We start from the raw sequence: 22,975 nt of genomic DNA on the forward strand, positions 1-22,975 counted from the left end.
TCTCTATTCGAAAGGGATTATATGAGTATTTTATTCGACAAAGAAAGACACTTAGGTGGCGTTTGATTCGCATGAATCTCATGGAATTAGGGGGAATTGGAATCTCTCATGACTTCAACTTTCCATCAAATGAGGGAAAGTGAATTTCATTCATTCTATAATGGAATTCAAGTCCCTTGTTGGAGAGAATTGAAATTTGACCATAATACCCTCATATCTTTTAGTAATTTATTCATATATTGAATAAAAATATTTTTTTATTATTTAGGGTCGGGGCGGGTTTCTAATTCATATATTCTGGTCGGGTCGGTTGAAACTTTATTTTGGTCGGGTCGGATTGATTTTTTTTAAGTGTGATATTCAGGTCGAGTTTGGGTTTAGGGTGAAAAATACCCAACCCGACCAGACCTAAAAAAATATATAATTTTACCTTATATATTTAGGAATAATTACAATAATACGCATCTATATATATATATTTTTTCAATTAAGTCACTGTTTTTATTGAATAAAAATAATTTTTTTATTATTTCAGGTCGGGTCGGGTTTCTAATTCATATATTCGGGTCGGATCGGGTGAAACTTTATTTTAATCAGGTCGGGTCTCAGATAGAGGTTCCCTTGTTCTCGGATCGGGTCGGGTAGACCAAAAACCCAACCCGACCTTTGACAATCCCTAATTAAAATGATTTTAACTTATGATGTTTATTAACATGATTTTTATAATTTATTGAAATGAATAATCAATCAATAAAATTAAAATTTAATATTTTTTAAATTTTTATAATATATTATTACATGTAATTTATAAAACAAACTAAAATTAAGCAAAAAAAAATAAGAAGGACAATCTTATCATTTTATATTACTAAAATCAAATTTATTTAAAATATCTACGAATTAAATAGAATATAAAATTATATTACAATTCAATTTACTATTAATCAAACATATATGAAATTGGATTTTAATTCTCTCTGACATATTCCAATACATAGCCAACCAAACGCCAAGGGTTTATCGGAAAGCTAAGAACTTTAGCCCCAAACCGGCCAAAACCCCCTCAAAACTTCTCCACTTCACCATGAAGAAGGCTTCACTTTCACTTATTTCAAACTTCAATCGTCAAAGATTGAGGGGAATTTCCTCTTTCCTCACCAGAGATTATATTTCTGTTAATTCTCCATCATCGTCGTCGTCTTCTTCACCGCTTCACTCAATAGACCGTCGTATCCAATCCTGTGCCAAAACCCATGTCTCAATCCTTAAAACCATTCAATTTCAAACAAACCCGTATCGTTATCTCGGTAGCCTTGCGGGAAAACCAACCCAATTGTCTTCTAGGCAGAGAAAACTGAGAGAAAAATCTGATCTTGAGGAAGCTTTTGAGTCTGCCAACACCTCTGAAGAAATGCTCAAAGCATTTAAAGATATGGAAGCTTGTTTTGACGAGAGAGATCTGGGTTTAGCTTCACTCAAAATTGGACTCAAACTTGACCAAGAAGGTGAAGACCCTGAAAAGGCTCTATCTTTTGCTGAAAAAGCATTGAGAGCATTGGACCAAGATGGTAAACCTTCCTTACTCGTTGCCATGGCTTTACAATTGATGGGTTCTGTTAATTATAGTCTAAAAAGGTTTAGTGATAGTTTAGGCTATCTAAATAGGGCTAATAGGTTGCTTGGTAGATTAGAGGAAGAGAAAGCTGCTAGCGTCGAGGATATCAGGCCGGTTCTGCATGCGGTGCAGCTTGAATTGGGGAATGTGAAGACAGCTATGGGGAGGAGAGAGGAGGCTCTTGAGAACCTTAAGAAGGCTTTAGAAATTAAAGAGATGACTTTGGAAAAGGATTGTAAGGAATTGGGGGTGGCTTATAGGGATTTGGCTGAAGCTTATGTTTCGGTTCTAAATTTTAAGGAGGCGTTGCCATTTGGTTTGAAGGCACTGGAGATTCATATAAAGGAGCTGGGCCATAACTCGGTGGAGGTTGCTCATGATAGGAGGATTCTTGGTGTTATATATACCGGTATGGAGGAGCATGCAAAGGCATTGGAGCAGAATGAGTTATCACAGAAGGTTTTGAAGAACTGGGGCCTTGGTTCAGATTTGCTTCGTGCAGAAATTGATGCTGCAAATATGCAGATCGCGTTAGGGAAGTATGATGAAGCTGTTAATACTTTGAAAGTTATAGCTCAGAAGACAGACAAGATAGCGAGAACCGAGCTCTGGTGTTTATTTCGATGGGAAAGGCTCTATGCAATCAGGAAAAAATTGCTGATTCAAAGAGGTGTTTGGAGATTGCTTGTGGAATTCTTGACAAGAAAGAGAGGGTTTCTCCAATTGAAGTTGCCGAGGCATACTCTGAGATATCAATGCAATATGATAGTATGAATGAGTTTGAGACTGCAATTTCATTGTTAAAGAGAGCATTGGCTTTGCTGGCAAAGCAACCTCAGGTGCAGCACTCTGAGGGAAGTGTTTCCGCTAGAATAGGATGGCTACTCCTGTTGACAGGCGAGGTGCCACAGGCAATTCCATACTTGGAGAGTGCAGCAGAGATAATGAAAGAGAGCTTTGGTTCCAAGCATTTTGGAGTCGGGTATATTTACAACAATTTGGGGGCAGCATATTTAGAGTTAGATAGACCTCAATCAGCAGCACAGATGTTTGCAGTTGCAAAAGACATCATGGATGTCTCACTTGGTCCTCATCACGTGGATTCTATAGAAGCTTGCCAGAATCTTTCCAAGGCTTATAGTGCAATGGGAAGGTAAGATGTTTTGCTTGGCCTTTTTCTTTTATTATTGGTGCTTGACACTATTACACTAGTAATATGGTGATATCGTTCTTGCTATGTCTGTTTATATATCCTTACCAGAACTCTGAAGCCTTTAGCTTTCGGCAGGTTGAGATTAGTCCCCTGAACAGCCATATTTACCTAAATTTAAAATGGTTACCTTATACTCCATTGTTAAACGACAAACAATATGAGGATTGCATTTTACTGAAACACTTGATGCTTCTATCTTGTTGAAATATTGGTTTCTAATGGTTAATCACATTTTAATTAGTTTTCTATTGGTATATGAATAAAAAGTACTGGATAAAAGAGGTTTCAAAAGATAAATAAATGGAAATTATTGGGGGTCAAGTTCAGGAGTGACATGGGAGTAGCCTGGGACAGTGCTGAAGTGAAATAAGCTCTCAGCTATACTATAAAGGGAATGAAATGGAATTTTAAGGGGGCAAACAGATATGAAAGAGGTCTAAAGGTGAAAATTTCAAGGTTCAATACTATAATAAATCGACAGGATATTATATGGTCATATACATTCATTAAGCTGTTCTTAATTCTTCAACCTCCAGAAATATTACCACTTTGATTTATATTTATCTAGATTCTAATGTATGCTATACAAAACATACATACACGTTACTCTTATTATTGTCTAGTACTCTTAGAGTCTAGAATGACGCATGTAGATGTATTAACATATTGTTTGCCTGCCAGTAAACATTTTCTGAAATGAATCTGCTTTACAATGTGTATTGGCTTTGAGTTGTTAAAATTGGATCTGAAATTTTAATTTTCGGATGTTGTAGCTATCCCCTTGCAATTGAATTCCAGCAGCGAGTAATCGATGCCTGGGAAGGTCACGGAGCAAGTGCTGAAGCAGAACTCAGAGAAGCACAAGAAGTCCTTAAAGAGTTAAAGATAAAGGCCCGAGGTAAATCAACCAATCTGCATCCTACAAAGGCCTTGCCTTTGCCTCAACATAGTCTTGCTTCCAGAAATTTGCAACCCGATGTTCCTCTCAACCAGAATTCAGCCAGTTCAATACGGTAGACTTATAGTATTATTAAGCCATGTGATCACCATGTTAATGCAGTGTCCCTTTGGTCTTGACTGTCATTTGAAATAGATATGAACACATTTTGGTTCCTAAGCAGCAAGTTTGTGTTTGTGTTTAATTTTTCTCCTAAGCAGCAAATTTCTTTAATGAAGTGAACTTTTTGTTTCCTTTTTCAACGAGATTCTTTAAAGAAAAAGTATTAGAACGTATAGATACAAATGTCAAACATGAATACTTCAAGAAAAGGTAAAAGAGTTGAGCAATGTTAGCAACGAGTCAAACGATTAGTTGCAATTGAACAAAATCAATCCTGCAGCAAAATGATCTGTACAAGACGAAAGAAGTTGGTTTTATTTCTGTAACGTGGCAGAGTTACTCAATATTGGGTCCCTTCTCACTTTACTCCACCCTTCTCTATCCCTCCTCTGTCTTTCTCTGCAAACTCAAAGCTTAGAATGTCTTGTTTGCAATCATTGTCGTTCATGAAGAGCGAGTCCTCAGAAATGGAATGAAATCAATCTGATCCCCACAGTGCCTCGAGCAATGATTTCCCACACCGATTTTTATTTTGTTTTTTGTAAGGATTCATTTGCTTTTTTTCTTTCTCAGTGTGCAAAATATCACTGAAAAGTCGCTCTACGCTCTTTTGCTTTCCTCATTTGCCTCAAAAAAATCCATCTTAAAGAAAGCAAAGCAACAAAAAGCTAATTTTAAGCAATCTCTAATTACAAATCAAAATTCAGGCAGGAAGTACAACGTTTCTGGGTCTCCGGCCATGTTAAAATGGAAATAAAGATGTACGAGCTCTATTACTGCATTATTCGGTGGTATTACTCCCTCCGGGATGTCTGTTTTGTTGAACGATGGCTTGAACCGGTTGTTGAAGCTGCCGGTCGACGGTGGAATCTAACGAGAAAGATCTCCTGATAGGTTGGGTTGACAAGTCATCTTCTTTCTGTCTGACGTCAATGCACTCAATTTCCATAATTGAGAGATGGTGCTGATGCTGTTTTCTTGATTTTAAGTTCCAATGCTTCTGCTCCAGCTTTTTGATGATTGACCCCTAGGCTGCAACGGCAACGACGACAACGATTCACTTGAATTGTCCCTTTCTTGTTGTCTATATGACAATATGGAATCTCCATCTCCTCCGAGTTCTATCACTATGAAGTCCTCGTCCCTACTGATCAAGCTATCGGTACTGGATGGCTGTGAGTCTGGAGGTGAAGAGCTAGATGCGACAATATGATTGATCGGATACTGCAAATTTCCCAAAACGCTCGTTCTGCAAATAGGACAATTGTCGTTGCTTTGGAGCCATATATCGATGTAATCCAAGTGAAAAGCAAGGCTGCATTTGGGAAGAACTCTAAGCATGTCATGCTCTTGAAAGTCATTCAGACAAACCACACAACCGTACATGCTTCTCTCGTTGCCTTCTCTTTCGAACCTAAAAATTGGTCTCTCTCAAATGGCTGATTCATCGAGGCCCATCGGAGAGAAAGCAATGAATGTATCCTCCTCCCGTATCAATCGAAACAAAGATATTCGGCTTAGCAGGTTAAGTTGGCACTAGCCAGAGATGCGACATCTGCTCACAAAAACAAAATAAGCAGCCAGCAAGAAAGCAGTACACATATTGCTTAGCACAACAATGGCTAGAACTGGAAATGCAGGGTCTGAAGTAGGCAAGGGAGGCTGATATGCTGGATTCTGTTGAGCTCTGATGAGTGAAAGAGATTGAAATACCAGGTTATGGTATGCTGCCATGAGCAAAATATGTACTTGAATATATCACATAAAAAGGCTATATTGAGAAAGAATTAAAGAGTGAAGAGGGGGGAATATTAAATATGGTGTGAGAAAATTATAAATAATGTGTCAAAATATGAAAACTTATAAATACCGAAAAGTTGTCTTGATAAATTGCCAACGCTTGTCAATTGAGTTGGCTCAAGAAGATATCACAAATATGTACAAAGAAAATACATGGAAATTGAATGAAATTTTAATATGATCAATGACTTGCAATTGTTTGTTTTATGCACACATCACAAAGCTAACAGTGAATCATTATAGCATGCTCCTAAATCTTGAGATGAGGATTTTCAAGAACCAACCTTATCATCATGAATCTATATACAACAAAGAATACAGAGTTTCAGGAGAAAAGTACCACACAAAAAGCTAAGTGCTTAATAGATCAATTGATACTTGGGGGCCTTAAATTTACAGTGGGAGTTTCAGGAGGTCTACTGTAAATATCATCGAAATGAAGATTTACATCTTCTCCGGCTTCGAGATCGTCCAAATAAGTTGTCCGGGATAACCTCCGAGAATCCCTCCAATCTAGGAATTGATCATGCTCTTCTACACTTCTCTCGGAGAAGTTATCATAAGGGTGGTTTGAAGGATAGTGGTTGAAATCGGGAGGCTCAAGGAAACTTGTTTGGGGTTCCGCACCATGTGGATCAGTTCTAAGCCACCAACAGCTCCGCGTATGTTGTTGCATCGTTTCATTTGTATCGTTATGCTGAAGTACACTCTCAAGGAAGAAAGGAGCTGACGTCGAAGCTTCGAGATGTGACCGTAGCCCATCATCAAAGAGATGTGGCCGGTATTCTTCATCTCTTGCTTCGTTATGTGTTGTGTTGATCGGCACCCAATAATGATCATGCTGTTCCTGAACTGGTTCTAATGGCCTTGTTGCAGTGTCTCTTCCGTAACTGGGCACACAGTGAGCTCGAGAGGTATAATACCAATCTAGAAGATATGGGTGATTCTTTTGATCAGCCTCGAGTAGCCATAAAGAACCCATATTGAACCCCGTGCCCTGTATATTCTGCAGTGTTTGCATTGAATAAAGGCCGTTTCTATCACCGAAAGCTCTCGGCGGGCTACCTTGCCAATGTCTACCTGAATAATATGCATGTCTAGCTCCCTGCCCTTGCAACATTTGCTCCCTGAAAGTTCTAATATTCAACAGAAACTGCTTACCCTGAGTATCTGGTTCCCATGAAGGGTAGCTACTCTGGAAACTGCAATTGCAAAAAGATTAAAGATTATACATTAGAGGAGATTCGACGCAATATAAAGTGGAGAATAACCATGAAAAATCACAAAACTGAGCTTTAAAATAATGGAAAAAGAAATTTTGAAAGATATGGGGGAAATAATGACGAAGGATACGAAGGCATTTGAAGCAATCAACCAAGAAGTAATCGTAACTTGTAGATAAATGGCATTTCTTACAAAGCATTAACATATTCAAAGCTTGCTGTCAGCTCTTATCAAAGAGAATACTTGATGGAGAGTAAACTCTAAACAGCTCATAAACTTTCCCAAAAAAAAAAGAAGGTGAACGTGACTGAATGAAGGTGATTTTGGATTTACAAAACTACATTCACCAAGCAAAGAGCAAGAATGAAATGTGCAGGTGTAGGCAAGAATATAAATTTGGTTAACCTAATCATACCTCAAGAATGATTTCTCCATTTTCCCCTGGGAGCTCCTCTGTTCATGAGGTGCATTGTGTGGAGAGCCATAATTACAATTGCCATGTTTCTGGAAATCAAAGACACTAAAACTGCAATCAAGGAAAGGAAAAATTATTAGACACATTATCTCGATTTAACTGGACATGAATGTGCTAGTAATGAACTGGTACCAAAAGAATCTCTACCTGCAAACGTGACCAACACCTTCAACATCCACTGTAAAATCAGCAATGAACTGCAAGATGTCATCCACCCGCTGCAAAAATAAACAAACAACATTTTAGTACAAAAGTTAAAATTTCAGGCACAGGACAACGATAGAAATAATGACCAAAAAAAAACCTTTGGCACAACAAATAGAAGCAAGAATGGAGTGAGGAAAATAGAGGCCATCTCCTCCAGCAACATCATTCCAGTATACTGCATCACAACATTAAAAAAATACGACGAGTAAAAATAATTCAAAAAGTCTTAAGTAAATAGACGAAAGGACCAAAGATATTTTGTTACTTAAAAATCCTTAAGACTTCTTGGAGATGTAAAAATAATAAACTAGGAACACAACAATTAAACTGGGCTTCGAACAACTAGGAAAGCAATGAGAAATGCAACTACTCATATGGCTATATGACAGTTAAAACATCTTATAGTCGATTTTTACAATTGAACAAGCATGCAAATCCTAAATTACTGGTAAAACAAAGATAAGAACCAAGCTTGATTACCTGAAACAGAGTTTCAAACTCTATTCGGACTGTTTCAGTATTTTCTTTACCACGCCATCTCTTTGGCATATAATGCGTATGTTGCACCACTATAGACATTGCTCCTTCTGGATCAAGGACCAAAATTTCATCTGTAACAGCAGCCCGGCTAATAGCTGTTATGGTTCCAAAAACAGCCGCATACCAAAACAAGTTCCGACCAAATATCTATTACATTCAACAGCAAAATAAATAAATAACTGAATTGAAATACAGATATAAAATAGAAGACACTGAAAAGATGGAAGTTCAAAAACATTACATGGCCTTCTAACAAAGATTCTTCCAGAAAGGCAATGATGATCAAGACAGCAGCAAAGCCACCAGATACAAATGAAATAAACTTTGCAATGATGGAAATAATTGGTGAGGGGAATTGCTTTAGGTACTCAGACGCATGCATTACACTGCTATTAATCCGATGCTTGAATAAATGGTCAACCTGTAAGTCAAAAGGCAACAGCGTATGCAAAGATACAGTATTACAGTATGTGAAAACAGGAGAATCTAGAAGTATAAAATATCCAACTGAAGAAAAAATTGTTGTCATCTATTTTCACGGTAGGTTCCACGATAATTTTTCTTTATATATATATATATGCGCATGTATATTGGATTTGTAAAAATTAAAACATTCACAAAAACAAAAGAATGTAACTTCAAACAAATGACTGCTCGAGAGTCCCAGTTCATAATAGCAAACTTGTGAGGTTAGGTAGTGTATCAATCCTTAGAAAGGGGGATGATGGTACCTCGTTGAATTCCCTAAACATCCACTTTGCCAAATTTGACCATCTCCGGGATGAAGCTGTGCTTGGGTGATTATAGAATTGTTCAGCATGTCTTAAGAAGAGATAAACCACCATGAATATAACAAGGAACGGGGAGAGAAGAAGCATGGCAAGCCCGACAACCATGAGCCTCTTCTTCAATGTTCTAGGATTAGAAATGAAGTCCCCTCTAATGCAGAACTTTCTGTAAAAAAGAAATACTTGGTTATAACCCCCTAAAGTTTAGTAGTTTTCTTTTCTTCAAAAAACTCAAAAACTTTTCCAATGTTAATTTCAGCATAATATTTTAACTTTGAAGTACTTCATAATTTTGTTTCTTGCCAAAGAAAATTTATTGTAATCAACTCCTTCTAGCTACTTATGACACCATATCAACCATTAAAGACCCAGCACTACCAAAGTCAAAGACTTTGTATGAAAAATGAAAAATGTAGGTGTTTCTGAAAATTAGAGCATCAAAATCAGCTTTATGTGCTGAAACCAGGAACAAGATGATACAAAGAAAAAGTAAATCTTTCCTTCACCACAAAAATGTCAAAGCTACATAGACACGGACCATTTACGCAGAGTTATCCAAAAAGCACCCACCAACACCAAAACTGCATTTTGTTATGCCTCTTTGCAAAGAAAGGATTGTAATTTGTATAATATTCTTGAAAATGAAATATTACGCATTAAAAAAATAAAGAAATAAGTAATTTTATTATTAGTCTGACAGTAGGAAGTCATGACATTTCCATAGATTACTTTGCTAAATATACATGTTGGAACAAATTGGGAAGAACATACATAAATAAGAAAGTCAAATGCTCATTGAAAATTAGACATACCCGTCAAACATGCTCTGCAGTATACACCAATTTAAGGCCCATTCAAGTGTCTTTGTCAGTATTAGACGATGTTGCATTCCATCAGGGCCAAGTTTGAAAGTTGGACCAGCACCCGGAACCCAGGTCGAGAGAGGAAATGCAAGCACTCCTTTGTTAAGCATTCCAATCAAGTAGTTCTCCTTCCGCATCAATCGCATAACAACATCATGAGCAGAAAGATCTTTGACTACACAGAGTTGCTGTGAGATTTGTAATCGGACAACCCTTTCCAGAATCGTTTCCCAAGGCATGGTTTGAATTTCATTGTCAGTAACATGGAGACTGCAAAATATAATTTCAAACATAATTAGTCATTTAACATTTATAAGAAATTCCAAATGTACCGAATGTTAAACTAAAGCTTCCAGTGTATCTTGTAACTTATCAAATATAAACTTACCTATTATAATAGAAATGGCGTATTTCAAGTGTATCTTTTAATTGTGCAAAAAACCTAAAAAAACAGAATATCCAGTAGATGGAAAATAGCCCCAAATATCCAACTATAATTGCTTTTGAAAGTGTTAACGGGGTTAATGGGTGCTGGTGAAGAGCTTCCTTAGAAAGATCACATTGCTTTATTCCAGATTCAAATGCATCCATACCACACTTTGCATTTCGGAGACCGTTCCAATCAACAAACAATAAGAAAAACCCAGAGAAACATATGGTAAAGCCTAGGCTCAGGAGTTCAACTATCCATTTTATAATGATGCACCAAAGGCCTTTCTCACAATAGTAGCTATAGAGCCGTTCAAAGAACAAGTCCAAGTCAGCAATCGGTTCCACATTCAGAGTCTCACCATTAAGAAGCCCTGAAGGACTCTCACTACCAGGACTTGGTGGTACTCTTCCATATCCAGATAACTCAATTTCAGGAGGTGCATCACCTAGTAAGCCTGTTGTCAAAGAGGATTCACCACCCCATTTCCACTTAAATATGCCAATAGAATTTGCAGCCTTTTGCCTACGGAACATCATTTATAAATCTTGATGGCAGGGAAAAACAACCAGTCCATCCCAAAACACAAATGTTTATTGCAAAATTCTGCCAAAGAGAAGAAAATCAGATAAATTCAGTTTTGCATGGTATGTATGCAAATGCCCACATGCACTGGATGCGGAGGTAAATAGAAGAAAAACAGAAAGTTAATCCCTTATAATATGCATCAGAACAATGAAGGGTCTAAACAACATTATGAGTTACACAAAACTTAGTGGAGATCATTCTAATATAAAATTCAACTACTGAAACAACAAATAGAACAATAAATGAAAGAAACAAATCATTGCAAAAGATTTTTACTACTGCTTAAAATAATTAACTGAGTTCAAATACCTGCAAATCATAAGTTGGAGCAAAGCCACAATCTTTCCTTAGAAGAACCAGCTTCCAAGAAGCTACAAGACGCAGCAATTTGATCCAAGAAACTCAATTGTGATCCTGAACACAAATAGTAGCGACTAAATCAAATATCCATATAAATTCTGCAGAAGAAAAAGAAAGTGGCAAAATCAAATACCACACCAAGATTATCCGATCATGAAAAATAAATATCAAAAAGTATCGGAATTCACCTCCGACCCACCAACGAGCACCTCCAATAACACCGAAAGAACAAAAGTGGCCAACACCCACTAAGGATTATTCCACGAGAAATCAATACAGCATAAGGTTGACCGCTACAAGGAGAACTCCAAGAAAGGAAGGAAGGGAATAGAGGGGTTTGTTGCGTGGAAGGAAATAAGAAAGAAAAGATTCAATCTTTTAGTGAATCGTTTCTAAAATTACAAAGTTAATCAATTTAAGAAGTTACAGAAATGGGTTTATTCGGGCTTCTCTTCCTCTCCTTCTCCTCCTCCTCGTCTGTGAAAATTAAAAATTGAAAAAAAATGAATGAAGGAGACGTGAAGGCGAGTAATACCTCTTGTTGTTTTGGTTTGAGCAGCCGAAGAAGGCAAAAGGGAGAACTTTCTGTATTTGTTTTCTTGTTACAATGAACACAAAAGCAACAATCTCGGACTCCAACATGTTGTAGCTTAGTTTAAACCCAATGGGCCTTTCCAAGAAATTAGCAACTCTTTTTAATATTTTGGGCCATCGCCAAGTTCGTTTTGGGCCTGATTTTTAAATGGGATATCCCTGTGTAAATTAGACTAACCGTTTACACTGCTCTCCATACAAGCCTTCAAAGAATCCGCGGGACGTAACGAATCAAATTGGCGATAATACACGTGCCAATCATAGGTAGCTGTTCCTTCCCGCCAGGAAAAAAAACAAAAAAAAACCTTTCTTATATACTCCCACTCTTTACTTCTTCTGCCGTAAAGTCACCTGATTAGGCTTTTTTTTGTTTGTCTGATCTGTAAGTTTTAAGCTATGAGCTCCTCAGATTCTCTCAAATCAACCCCTTTGAAGTCCAAGGCTTCTCGGAGCCTAACCTCGAAATCTCCGGTTTCCAAAACCCCGGAAAAGAACTCCTCTCGGCTCCCCAACCGTGCTTGTAACCGTGAAGTCGCCCTCTCCGCTAAGGAGATCCGGCAAGTGGCTCAGACTCGATCCAAAGCTTCTACCCTCCAGATCAAGTCAGCCCGAAAGCAGATCTTATCCTGGCCCACTGAATCTCCACCACCCAAAGCCTCCGGTGGCCGTCCCGATAAACTCCCTGAAAAGTAGGTCCGCTTGACACACTCAGCCTAATTTCTTTTTTTTTTAATACTGTTACTGATTGAAGGCTTTTGGAATAGGTACGAGATATTGTGTGAGTTTTACGATAGTTTAGATTCTGCAATCCGGCTGCTAAGATTGAAGGGGTCAATGCCCACTTTTACAAATATCAGCCCCAAAATAGAGTGTTTAACTGATAGGTAATTTCACCTTAATCATCTCAGTTAGTGGTTTGTTTTTAAGTTCTGTCTGGCTTGTTTTGTTTGAGTATTTTATTTTTTGGGTTTGATGTTGTTTTATAGGAGGTTTTTATACAGTCACTTGGCTCAACTAAAGCATATTTTAGCGGAGGCGATTGAGATAAAGAGAATTCTTGTGTTTGATGAGATGACTAGTTGTATGAAACCAGATCTCCACGTAAGCATCATTCTGGATGCGATTGACTTTGGGGACAACTTAAAATCCGAGACTAAGAATCTGAGGTTAAGGAAGGTTTTTCGAGCTCGTCTTGTGGACTATAGCAAGGCTCATCCTGAGGTATTAATACCAATTTGTATTAGGCCTAATGGTTAAGTTCTAGCATTCTAGATCTTAAGCTTACCTAATATTCTTTTAATTGGAAATCGCAAATTACCATGAAATGAAAAAGAATAACTAAGAAACAGTGGTGTTATGAAGCTGTTCATTTAGAAATGCAAGAAACTCATTTATTTGGACCAGTAACCATCTGTTAGATATGGTTTGCTTGTATGTGAGGCCTCTAGGCCTTTAATTGATGAAGCCCAATGGCTAGTTCTAGCAATAACCCCCTGGTCAAGGTACACTTGTAGTTATAGCAAATACATACTCTCCCATTACTTTTTGAGCCTTGGGTACCAAAAAATTGTGCTTAGTTCTAGGGTCTTGGTGGTTAAAGTTACTTGAAATACTTATAAATATGAAAGATTAGTCATTCCGAGGCTATTCATTTATTAAAGTTCAGTACTTGGTTTTGTTTGTAGCAATGACCAACTATTTAGAATGAAACAAATCTTATCATGTTGTTCCTAGATTAATGCTTTTACCTGTACTTGAAAATGAAAGCTTATAATTAGTTAAGTCTTGTGGTCAGTTCTATTCAGCAATAACGGTTTCGTATGCTCACGGAAGACCCAAGTTAAAGCAAACATGCAGTGGCAATGTTAGAAAGCCTACATTTTTGTAGAAGTGATGAAAAACATTTTAACTCTGGAAGATAAAACTTACCTAATGCTGTTCTAACTGTTTTCTTTTCAAGTACCATGTTGGTTTGACTACAATTATTTTGCTTCCAGGGTGATGAAATTCCAGAAGAAGATCTCCCAGAGCCGTTCAATCGGTCAAAGCAGAATTTGCAACTGAATGCATCATCAATTGATACACTCACTGAGAAGAAAACTTTGGCAATGCAAGGTGAAGTTATTCAAGAGGAAGTAGAGCCACATCCTTCCAATCATACAAAGTTCAATTCAAAGCTAGCTCCGGAGACTTTATCTGGTTTCGTTAATGACCAGCAACCTGTGGTAGCATCACATGTATCTAGATCATTTAGAAAGCGCTTTTCCCTGAAAACCACAAGCAAAGCTCAGGAAGCTTTGCAAAAATGTTCAGATTTTCAAGTACCAGATGTATGTACCGACAGATCTGCCTCCAGTGGTGACACTACCTTTGCTCCAACTCCATCCCCAACAAAGCTTTTATCTAAACAAACTACCAGTGAGACATATCCAAAAAATTGCCTCCCTGCAACTCCAATCAAAGAGTTAAAACCGTTAAAAACTGCAGATGAGTCCCCTATGAAAGCTGTTAATATTGATTCCACTCCTGTGAAACTCGCTTCAACTCCTGCCAGGCTGATGATGGCCACACCTACTCTACAGTCACAAAAGAGATGTTACATGAGCCCAGATGAGGTTTCTGTTACTTCATCAAGCAAGCTGGTACGCCGACCACCACGTACCAGGTCCTTGAAATTTGACACTCCCCTGAAGGAAGAGAAACTTGTTGGTGAAGTGCAAGAAATGGCAGGCAAACCAGTTGATAATGATGAAGATGATGTTCTTTCTATTTTGACTGAAAGCCTTCAGCACTCGGTAAACCCACTTAGAAATCCTTTTGCTATCATCTTTTTAAAACATGAATTATGTGTGTTTTAGTTTCTATTGGATATAATACTTCCATCTGGAAATGAGTCATCCGTGTTTCATATCCTATCCCAAGGAGAATGGAGGTTCATAAATTAGTATTTCCCAACAGTGTTACTCTCAAGATTTCTCAGTATCATTTAGCACAAAGTTCAGTTGGAAGTGAAATCAAATAGTGTATGGGGGTTGTAAGGGTTTGGCCTTGATTGAATGAGTAAAAAGCATTAGGTAACCGTTCATTATCCTTGCAGACAAGGGAGAAAGAGAGGAAAGCATTGGAGGAGCGAGATCCAGCAATCTCGGAAGCAAAGAGACGGCAACAAATGATTGCCTGCCTACCTAATCTCTTCAACATGATTCACTATTTTTTCCAGTCCATAAATTGGTCGGTTATTACAAAAGAGGAGCTTATGCACAAACTAATTGCTGGTCATTGTGATATTGCAGATAGAGGTAAACCTTTTGGCTAAACAGTTTGCATCTCATGATATTTGATTGGATCGTGAAACATTAGTTGAACTGCCTTTGGTCTTCTTTCACAGGAGAAGTTGAAGAACAGTTAAAACTGTTGCAAGAGCTAGCTCCAGAATGGATATATGAAAAGATGGCCTCTGCTGGGGATTTACTTGTTTGGTGAGTCTTAACTAAATTTTTACCCTTATTTGGTATGTTGATAATTGCTGATGACTGTCCACCTATTTTATTACAAAATCTAGCATATGTTTGTATTTAAGAAATTCTTCTATTCGATTGAATTATCCATTATTTGCAGCATCAATAAAGTGGCAAGCCCAGAATCAATACGAATGTGTCTCCAGGAGGCAAAATGAGAGGAGAATCAGTGCTGTGTTTCATTAAATTATTAATATTAACAGCTGGAGTTTGAAGTTTCCGCGTAGCTTCAGCTTTTGTACACAATTTAGATGTATGTATAACCCATATTTATGTATTTAGATGGTAGGGATGCTAAGATGAAAATTCATAAATGCTTTCCATGACTGCTTTTGGTATCTTGTTTTTAGGGTATCTTTACCACCATCACAACGTGAAAACATTCCTGTTGGTCTTGAGTTTTGATGATAATGTGATCCTTTTTCCTTTCCACAGTAGCAAATGTGAACCGATGATACCAATTGCTCCACCTAGTATACTGAATGGTAAAACAAGAAATAGTGTTTTCTAGAGATAATATAGTGCTTTGGTAAGTATGAAATGAACCATGGCTTTTTGTTTTCGCCTACCCAAGTGTAGTTTTCAACCAGAATAAAGAATGCAGAGAAAGGGGAATAAACATTGACAAAGACTGGCCCTTTTTCTTTCAAGCACCAAAACTGGAGAAAGATAGAAAACACCAGAGCATACAATTCCCTGGCATATTCAATTCCAAACTACCTGCCTCAAGACAATGTTTCCAACAAATATATATATAACTAACACGTTTAAAATATGGTAGCAGCCATGAAAATACAGAATATGTAACGGTCCAGAAACGGATACTGAACATCTTGATCAACCATGCAGCCAGTCTGTGCTGTCCGAGCACCGTGAAGACAGCAGATTGCTGCACGGCCCCGATACAATTCATTCACATGACGTTTGTGACAGTTGCGCTGGGCTACAACTGCCTACAGAGTTCACCAATTTTATGAGAAATTGGGAATTTATGCTAACTGCATTGAATAATTTTGATCTAAGAGTTGCTGCAGTACGTGTATGCGTGACCTTATTTTTAAAAGGTATAATATCAAAATTAGACACCATCATTACTAAAATGGTCATTTTGGTCTCAATTCTTTTTTAAAAAAGTTATTTTATTCTCAATTTTTATTTTGGGACAAAAAGGTCCCTCCGTGGATGAAAACCATTATTTAACAAAAGGTTTTTTTATTTGAAGTTAACAAACGGTTAACGCCCTAAAATAGGGGCTTTTTCTCTCTAAGATGAAACGTTTGGGGTGCTAAAAAGCTTCATGGTAAAAGAATATGGGTCAAAGTGACTATTTAGTCAAATGTTAGGACCTTTTGCCCTAAAATGAGACATTGGAACCAAAATAATTAAAAAAAATGAGCCAAAATGATCATTTTGATAAACGTTGGAGGGATAATTTTGATACTACTTTAAAATCTATTAAAACTTTGAAATATTATGTGTGATAAGTCAACTTTTATTTTAGAGTTACACTGTAGGGTCAGATCCATTTCTGAGATTTTAGTGGCCTGGGACAAACATAGAAATTAGGCCTCAAATAACAAAAAAAAATTGAATTATAAGAGCAAAAAAAATACGTGTAAATTATTTTTATAACGTTTAATAAACTATCTAATAAATCATCATATTTTAAACAGAAAACATCAATAAATTTTATTAACACCCAACTACTCACACAAAACAAACATGACCCTCTTTTAAGAGGGTCCAAGTTCGATTTCAACCTTCTGTTTTGTTTTGTTTGTGTTTCCCTTGATGTATACTAGAAATGGCCATCAAGGGAACACACCTATATCAGTTAATCTATACCGGCTAAGTCTTATGCTTCCAACGAACAATAGTACTAGGTCATATGGAACAGAAACCAAAAGATAATGTATTATTGTAAAAGAATTGATGTAATAATACATAATTAAATGAAATTAATTAGTAATTCAATTAATAACACTCATGTGTAACTCTAATCAAACGTGTAGAGTCTTTTTGAGTTGAATAAAGGTGATTCGGATCTACTGGAGAACAGTGTGGAGAGTGATCACCTTCAGAACATGATATCGAAGAGTAAGATCATATATTTGAGAATTTACTTAACATAATTATAGTGTAAGCTCTAAAAGATGCAAAACAGGATTTTTGGGTCAAAATTTGGTAAAACGAATTCAGGACGCTGAAAAATATCGAGATAGAAGTCTTAGAGAAAGAGTCAACAGGTCAAAGTCAACGGTCAACAGTCAATGATCAATAGTAAATAGTGAACTGGTTGAGTTAAAGTTAATATGTCAACTTAGTTTGGTTCAGGTTCGATCAACTTGGATGAGTTAGATCGATTTAAGATCGGTCCAGTCTGACTGGTTCAACCAACTAAACCAGTTTGTAAGAAAAGTAACTCAATACGCTCAATGGCATTGTGTGTGGCGCATGGCCTAGACTCCGATGGCCGGCATTACACCAAAAGTTCTAGACTTATTTTTTCGACGTAGAGAGTCCATTGTTAAGGCTAGTTCATGACGAAAAGCACCAGAGACGCGATTTATATAAAACCTGAAAATTAACCTACTCCGCCCCTATTAACGACATTAATAGTGATAAATCCAGGACCACCAGTAGAACAAAAATAACAAGTCGAACAGATTGACGTTAGCGGTGACGTTCACGACAACAAGAATCATGACGAAATTAAAAAAAAACCATGATCGAAGAGAGAGATAGAGATGATTCCATAAAAGAAAAATGAAAATTAGAAAAATAAGCAAAATTGAAAATATATTTTTAAATACCACATTTTTGGTTTAATTATAGAAGAAACCCTTACACTATTGAAGATTCCACAAAATGATACTAAACTTTAAAAATTAAAATGTTTAACATTTAACCCCATTTTTACGTGCGACAACTTTCCCCTTAAGAAAATTTCAACCTCGAAATTTTCATGACAGAATCTAAATAACTCTCTCAAACTGACCATCAAACCACAGATGATAAGATTAAGATGTACCAATGTTTAGTTGAATGCACAAAGCCTTCAAGAATGGCGATGTAAATCCCAGATCTCCAGTAGAAAATTAGTCGAGGGAATCCCACGAAGACGAACAACCTTAGAAATATAAAATCGAGCCAATTTGTCCAGAGTACAACTAGTTTGAACTAAAATGAAGTAGCCAGACTTATTAAGAGGGTCAATAATAACCCAGACTGAATCTTTTTTGGACTCTGTCAAAGGTAATCCACCGATAAAGTTCGCATTTACTCATTTCTTTTTTTTACCCCGAAATTTGCATGGGTTGAATTAAACCAAACGGAAACTGATATTTAATCTTCTTACCTTCAGAATCATGCTTGAAATTGATTTGCTTCATTAGAATATATTTTAGAGTTTAATACTTATGTTGGACACTTACTACACATCAATCAGAATTAAAGTTCACTTAACGGTAACAAGTAATATATAAACTATACACAGAACTCTTGTGCAGGACACCTTTCAGAATACTTCAGAACATATACAAAAGTTTTAGAATAATGAACATAAAAAAACATAGTTGACGATACCGGAGAGGGATATAGCAATGTTGGGTCATTTCCCTCAAGACAGACTGAATCAGAATAGTACAAATATTATATATTTCCAATTTTTAGAACATTTTCATTAATATGAATGAGAGAGCCCTTAACAAACATTGGAATTGATTTATTAAGAGTCTCAAGTTCAGACAAAAATATTTCATTTCAGAATGTAAAACATTACATGAATCTTTAATAGTTCTAGGGTTACAGATATATCGTTGTCAAAAATCATAATTTCATAGTGAATCACGATGTGATTGAATAAAATTCAAACAATATCACACTTAACGTTTTTATACAAGTTCATTTATGTGCTCAGATTATCGTACAGAACCAGAATTTTATCATAATTCACAATTGCATAAGAATTTGGAAAAATATTTAATTATAGGACATATATGATCCTTACGAGTTACTTCTTAGGAAGGATTTCTTAACATATCTAGAGATTTCAATCAGGTTTTTTTAAGATAAAACTGAACATAATGTTGAAAACCAGACATAAACAAATTTTTTACAAGAGAAAATCATGAATAAATTCAAAATTTCTGATAAAGTTAATTTAAGGAAGACTAAAAAGTGCTAAAAGAAAATCAAGAACATACATATCTATCTTTTCTAATTCAGAAGTTTATTCAACCGCATCAGTTCAGACAGATAATGACTTTTTTGTAACAACCCACAAATTCAAAACAAATTATAACTTTTCATAAAAATATTCTCATGAAAATAAGTGAACTTTTGAAAGATTTTCTTCAAAAACAAGAAACAACTTCCTGAGCATAATAGTTGAACTAAAACACCATCACATCAGATCAATCACAATTAAATTAATTATTGTTTTATTACACTTAAGTCGACTTCGAAAAAAATTATAACACTAAATAACGATCATTTATTACTAATGACTAGTCACCAGAGTTTAGATCTTAAAACCGAAGTAATCAATTAAGGAGTCTCAACGACAACAAATATTCATAAAAAACTTATAATTACTTAAAAAAAACATTAAACTAAGATTACAGAAAAGTAGTAACTATACGAAATGGCATCGGGGTTTCAGAAAATACTTGAAAATCTTGTGGCATGATTTTCCAAAAATAAAATTTTCATACTTGTCTAAAAAATCATTTTGCAAATTATTTAAAAAAAACTTATAGAATTATATAGAGCTACACAATCCAAGAGCATAATCTGGCTTTGATACCACTAAATGTAACCCCCTATACCTAATCTAAGAGTTACAACTAAATCAGGGTAGCCACGTTAATCACATGAATAGTTTACGAACGAAATTTGTTAAATAAATAATTTTAAAAACATTTATTAATTTTAATATCAGTGATAAACTCATGCCATAGTTAAAAGAGGTTGAAAATAAATATTTAACCTCATATAGTATAAAGTCAAGACTACACCTTCAATAGCTAAACAAGTCATATAACTGGATAATCTTAAAAAAAGACAGAAATAGAGTGAGCTACAAAGCTCAATATATCCTATATATGTAATCAAATAATATAAACCTCCGATAATTTAAGCATAATGTAATAAACAAAATAACATTAAGACACTATTAAAATCCAGATATTTATCAACAACATGTCACAACAGAAGTTCACAACCTTACCTTTCATTTTGAATTAACATAACAAGAATGTTACCTTTCGGAGATGAACCAGAAACCTATGAAGATGGCCCAAAACAAAAAACAAAAAACAAAAATCAGGATTGAAACGTTACCTTCTGAAGAAGAACCCAAGTTAACCTCCAATGAGGAACTCAACAAAAATCAAAATGAGGACATAGCACTCTGAAGAGGATCACAAACAGAAACATGACGGGGATTATAACATCCTAATCCAGTATGACCCGAAGATCCATAGATTACGATGTCACACAGAACCACCGAAATGGTCAACCCAAAAATTTCTTTTCAAAGTAGTTTATAATTATCAAAATCATCCATCATATTATATGTGAAATCGAAATAAAGTTTACAAAATATGGGAGTCTCTCAAAATATGTACAATACAATCGTAGAGTTTAAAAACAAAATAGAGTTGTGACTCGAATACACAAGGTCCATATAAAATACATGCCCTCTACAAATACTCAAAACATACTCTCCAAATCGTCTGGTATGGAACCGTCGAATGTAATAGGATCCCTCAACGATCCTCTATTAACCTGCGCACGGAAACACATTTCATACGCTGAGCCTACAGTTCAGTGCCCAAAAATAACTATGCAATACTACATGCCTTCACTTCATGAACATGCATGAATGCAAAGTCATAAACATGTATATGTAAATATCAAACATGAGATAGGCCAAGTGGTGTGGTCGAAGGAATTTATGTGCATCTTGGACAACACACTAGCCTATCTAGAACGTGGTATTTTTAGGGTAATAACCAAAATTTACGTGTGTCATAACTGATGGCCTTTAGTCTTCCTCGGATCCTCGAGAGGTAGGGGTAAGGTTTGGAATTTATGCACATCGAAAGCGCACATCCTGTACCTAATCGAGCATAGGTACGATTTCAAAATTTACATGCATCGAATACATACCGATACGACCCAGAATTTACGTGCATCAGATGCGAACCAAACAGACATTATTTAGATATTCACAAACAAAGGATGATCGTCATAATACTAGAGTAACTCAGGTGTTCGAAACATTTCTCGAGTGTCACACAAGGCAAATCTTATGACATCCTAACTTGCTTATTTTCTAGGTGAGAAATTAGTGATCTTAATTATTTTCACTTGTATTAGATACTTGTAGCTTATACGGACTCAAAACACCTCAGTCCGAACACCCAAACAAATTAACTAAAATTGCCAAAAATCTCTGTGGGTATCGATATTGGGCCAGCAGTATCAATATTCACCATTTGGATGTTGATACTCACCTGAGTATCGATACCAAAATTTGCTTCGATATTTTGAAAAATACTTGGGTATTGATACCCCTATGGGGAGTATCGATACTCTACCCTGGTATCGATGCTCCCATGAGTATCGATACCAAAATAGCTTCAATATTTTCAAAAATGCTTCAGTATCGATATTTTCCAATTGAGTATCGATATTGGACCCCGAGTATCGATACTCCTTGAAGGGGTATCGATACTACCCTTGTAAAATTACTTGATTTGTTATTCTACGAATAATAATATTGGTATTGTTCTTCCAGTACTGATACTGACGATCCTGGGTACTCTATTTTGGGCACGAAATCATACCCAAAACACACCATTCACTCCCTTAAGACTAGTAAACTTTTTTAAAGTCTTATTTGGTGTCTTATAGGCAAAATGTGTCATCTTTCATTATTATAACACACAAATACGAATCTTGCTATGAAATCCTTCTAACATGCATGCATGAACAAAACATATCATTTATGCATATTTAATGAACTGCATGTGGTATGGACAAGTTAGAATCGTGTTACCTTAAAGCTTGGTGACTAAAAGCATTCTTAAATCATCCAAGGACTAATTTTTCCTTTCCTCTAGCCTTTGAGTTCTTCCCTTACTCTTGCTCTAATCTAAGCCATGAAAATGAGTTGTTAACTCATTTTAAACTTAAAGGAACACTAGAAATAATTCCTACAACCCAAAACTCTCTCAAAATGGACTGAATCACTATGTTCCTTAAACCTCTCTAAAACTCATTTTTCCTAAGACATCCAAACCTTGCAAATGAGGGTTTACCTTTAAGCTTAGAAAGTGCAGATTAAGAATCTTGCCTTGGAAATTCTAATTCAAGCTTGTAAAACTAAAAAACTTGGACCTTTAACTTGCCTTGGAGAGGAAAAAAATAAGGAAAATGAGAGGAAAAAGACAACAAAGGGATGAAAAAGAGTAGTTTGGTACAGACGTGATATCATCCCAAATAAATGGATTCAACCTTAGTTTAAAAAAATAGGTTAATTATCTCCCTAGTCCTTCTTCATTTGATGCATGATTAAAATCATCATTTTTTAAGCTTGTTGGGCTCATCCCAAGCCCAAATCAAATCTACTTTGGTCCAAAACTTCATATACTAAAAGAAAATTATTCTAAAGCCCATTCGAATAAACCTAA

The 22,975-nt window shown here is 36.0% G+C and overlaps 2 protein-coding genes and 2 pseudogenes across 4 annotated transcripts; 2 read left to right on the forward strand and 2 right to left on the reverse strand.

Annotated features, from left to right (window-relative positions):
• Positions 1 to 1,016: 1,016 nt before the first annotated feature.
• On the forward strand, positions 1,017 to 3,921 carry LOC120158219 (annotated as a pseudogene).
• Positions 3,922 to 4,591: 670 nt separating this feature from the next.
• Positions 4,592 to 5,622, reverse strand: LOC120158193 (annotated as a pseudogene).
• Positions 5,623 to 5,957: 335 nt separating this feature from the next.
• On the reverse strand, positions 5,958 to 11,735 carry LOC120158217 (autophagy-related protein 9-like). 3 transcript variants are annotated; one of them, XM_039169113.1, is made up of 11 exons: positions 11,352 to 11,735; positions 11,113 to 11,174; positions 10,174 to 10,821; positions 9,735 to 10,055; positions 8,866 to 9,088; positions 8,376 to 8,555; positions 8,075 to 8,281; positions 7,692 to 7,769; positions 7,535 to 7,605; positions 7,328 to 7,438; positions 5,958 to 6,890 (listed from the first exon to the last, which is right to left on the reverse strand). In XM_039169113.1, exons 3-11 carry the CDS (start codon positions 10,752 to 10,754, stop codon positions 6,056 to 6,058), a joined length of 2,607 nt encoding a protein of 868 aa, XP_039025044.1. In that variant the 5' UTR covers positions 10,755 to 10,821; positions 11,113 to 11,174; positions 11,352 to 11,735; the 3' UTR covers positions 5,958 to 6,055. The 3 variants fall into 3 exon arrangements, with proteins under 3 accessions (XP_039025044.1, XP_039025043.1, XP_039025045.1); XM_039169112.1 differs by having other exon boundaries at positions 11,113 to 11,217; XM_039169114.1 differs by lacking the exon at positions 11,113 to 11,174.
• A 380-nt stretch (positions 11,736 to 12,115) lies between these two features.
• LOC120158220 (CDT1-like protein a, chloroplastic) lies at positions 12,116 to 15,575 on the forward strand. Its single transcript, XM_039169115.1, has 7 exons — positions 12,116 to 12,446; positions 12,522 to 12,641; positions 12,744 to 12,978; positions 13,755 to 14,552; positions 14,855 to 15,056; positions 15,146 to 15,236; positions 15,376 to 15,575. The coding sequence occupies exons 1-7, from the start codon at positions 12,154 to 12,156 to the stop codon at positions 15,431 to 15,433; spliced, it is 1,797 nt and encodes a 598-aa protein (XP_039025046.1). The 5' UTR covers positions 12,116 to 12,153; the 3' UTR covers positions 15,434 to 15,575.
• Positions 15,576 to 22,975: the final 7,400 nt, after the last annotated feature.

This window comes from Hibiscus syriacus, unplaced genomic scaffold (assembly GCF_006381635.1).
Source record: "Hibiscus syriacus cultivar Baekdansim isolate YM2019G1 unplaced genomic scaffold, ASM638163v2 tig00111309_pilon, whole genome shotgun sequence".
Classification (NCBI taxonomy): Eukaryota; Viridiplantae; Streptophyta; class Magnoliopsida; order Malvales; family Malvaceae; genus Hibiscus; species Hibiscus syriacus.

Bases quoted from the DNA above. Each gene is read 5' to 3' on its own strand.
- LOC120158220 (XM_039169115.1), top strand. From the start codon at position 12,154: ATGAGCTCCTCAGATTCTCTCAAATCAACCCCTTTGAAGTCCAAGGCT. The intron at 12,447-12,521 runs GTAGGTCCGCTT...CTTTTGGAATAG, and splicing joins CCCGATAAACTCCCTGAAAA to GTACGAGATATTGTGTGAGT. The intron at 15,057-15,145 runs GTAAACCTTTTG...CTTCTTTCACAG, and splicing joins TTGTGATATTGCAGATAGAG to GAGAAGTTGAAGAACAGTTA.
- LOC120158217 (XM_039169114.1), bottom strand. From the start codon at position 10,754: ATGATGTTCCGTAGGCAAAAGGCTGCAAATTCTATTGGCATATTTAAG. The intron at 10,056-10,173 runs GTAAGTTTATAT...TATATTTTGCAG, and splicing joins CGCCATTTCTATTATAATAG to TCTCCATGTTACTGACAATG. The intron at 9,089-9,734 runs GTATGTCTAATT...TCTTTTTTACAG, and splicing joins CTGCAGAGCATGTTTGACGG to AAAGTTCTGCATTAGAGGGG.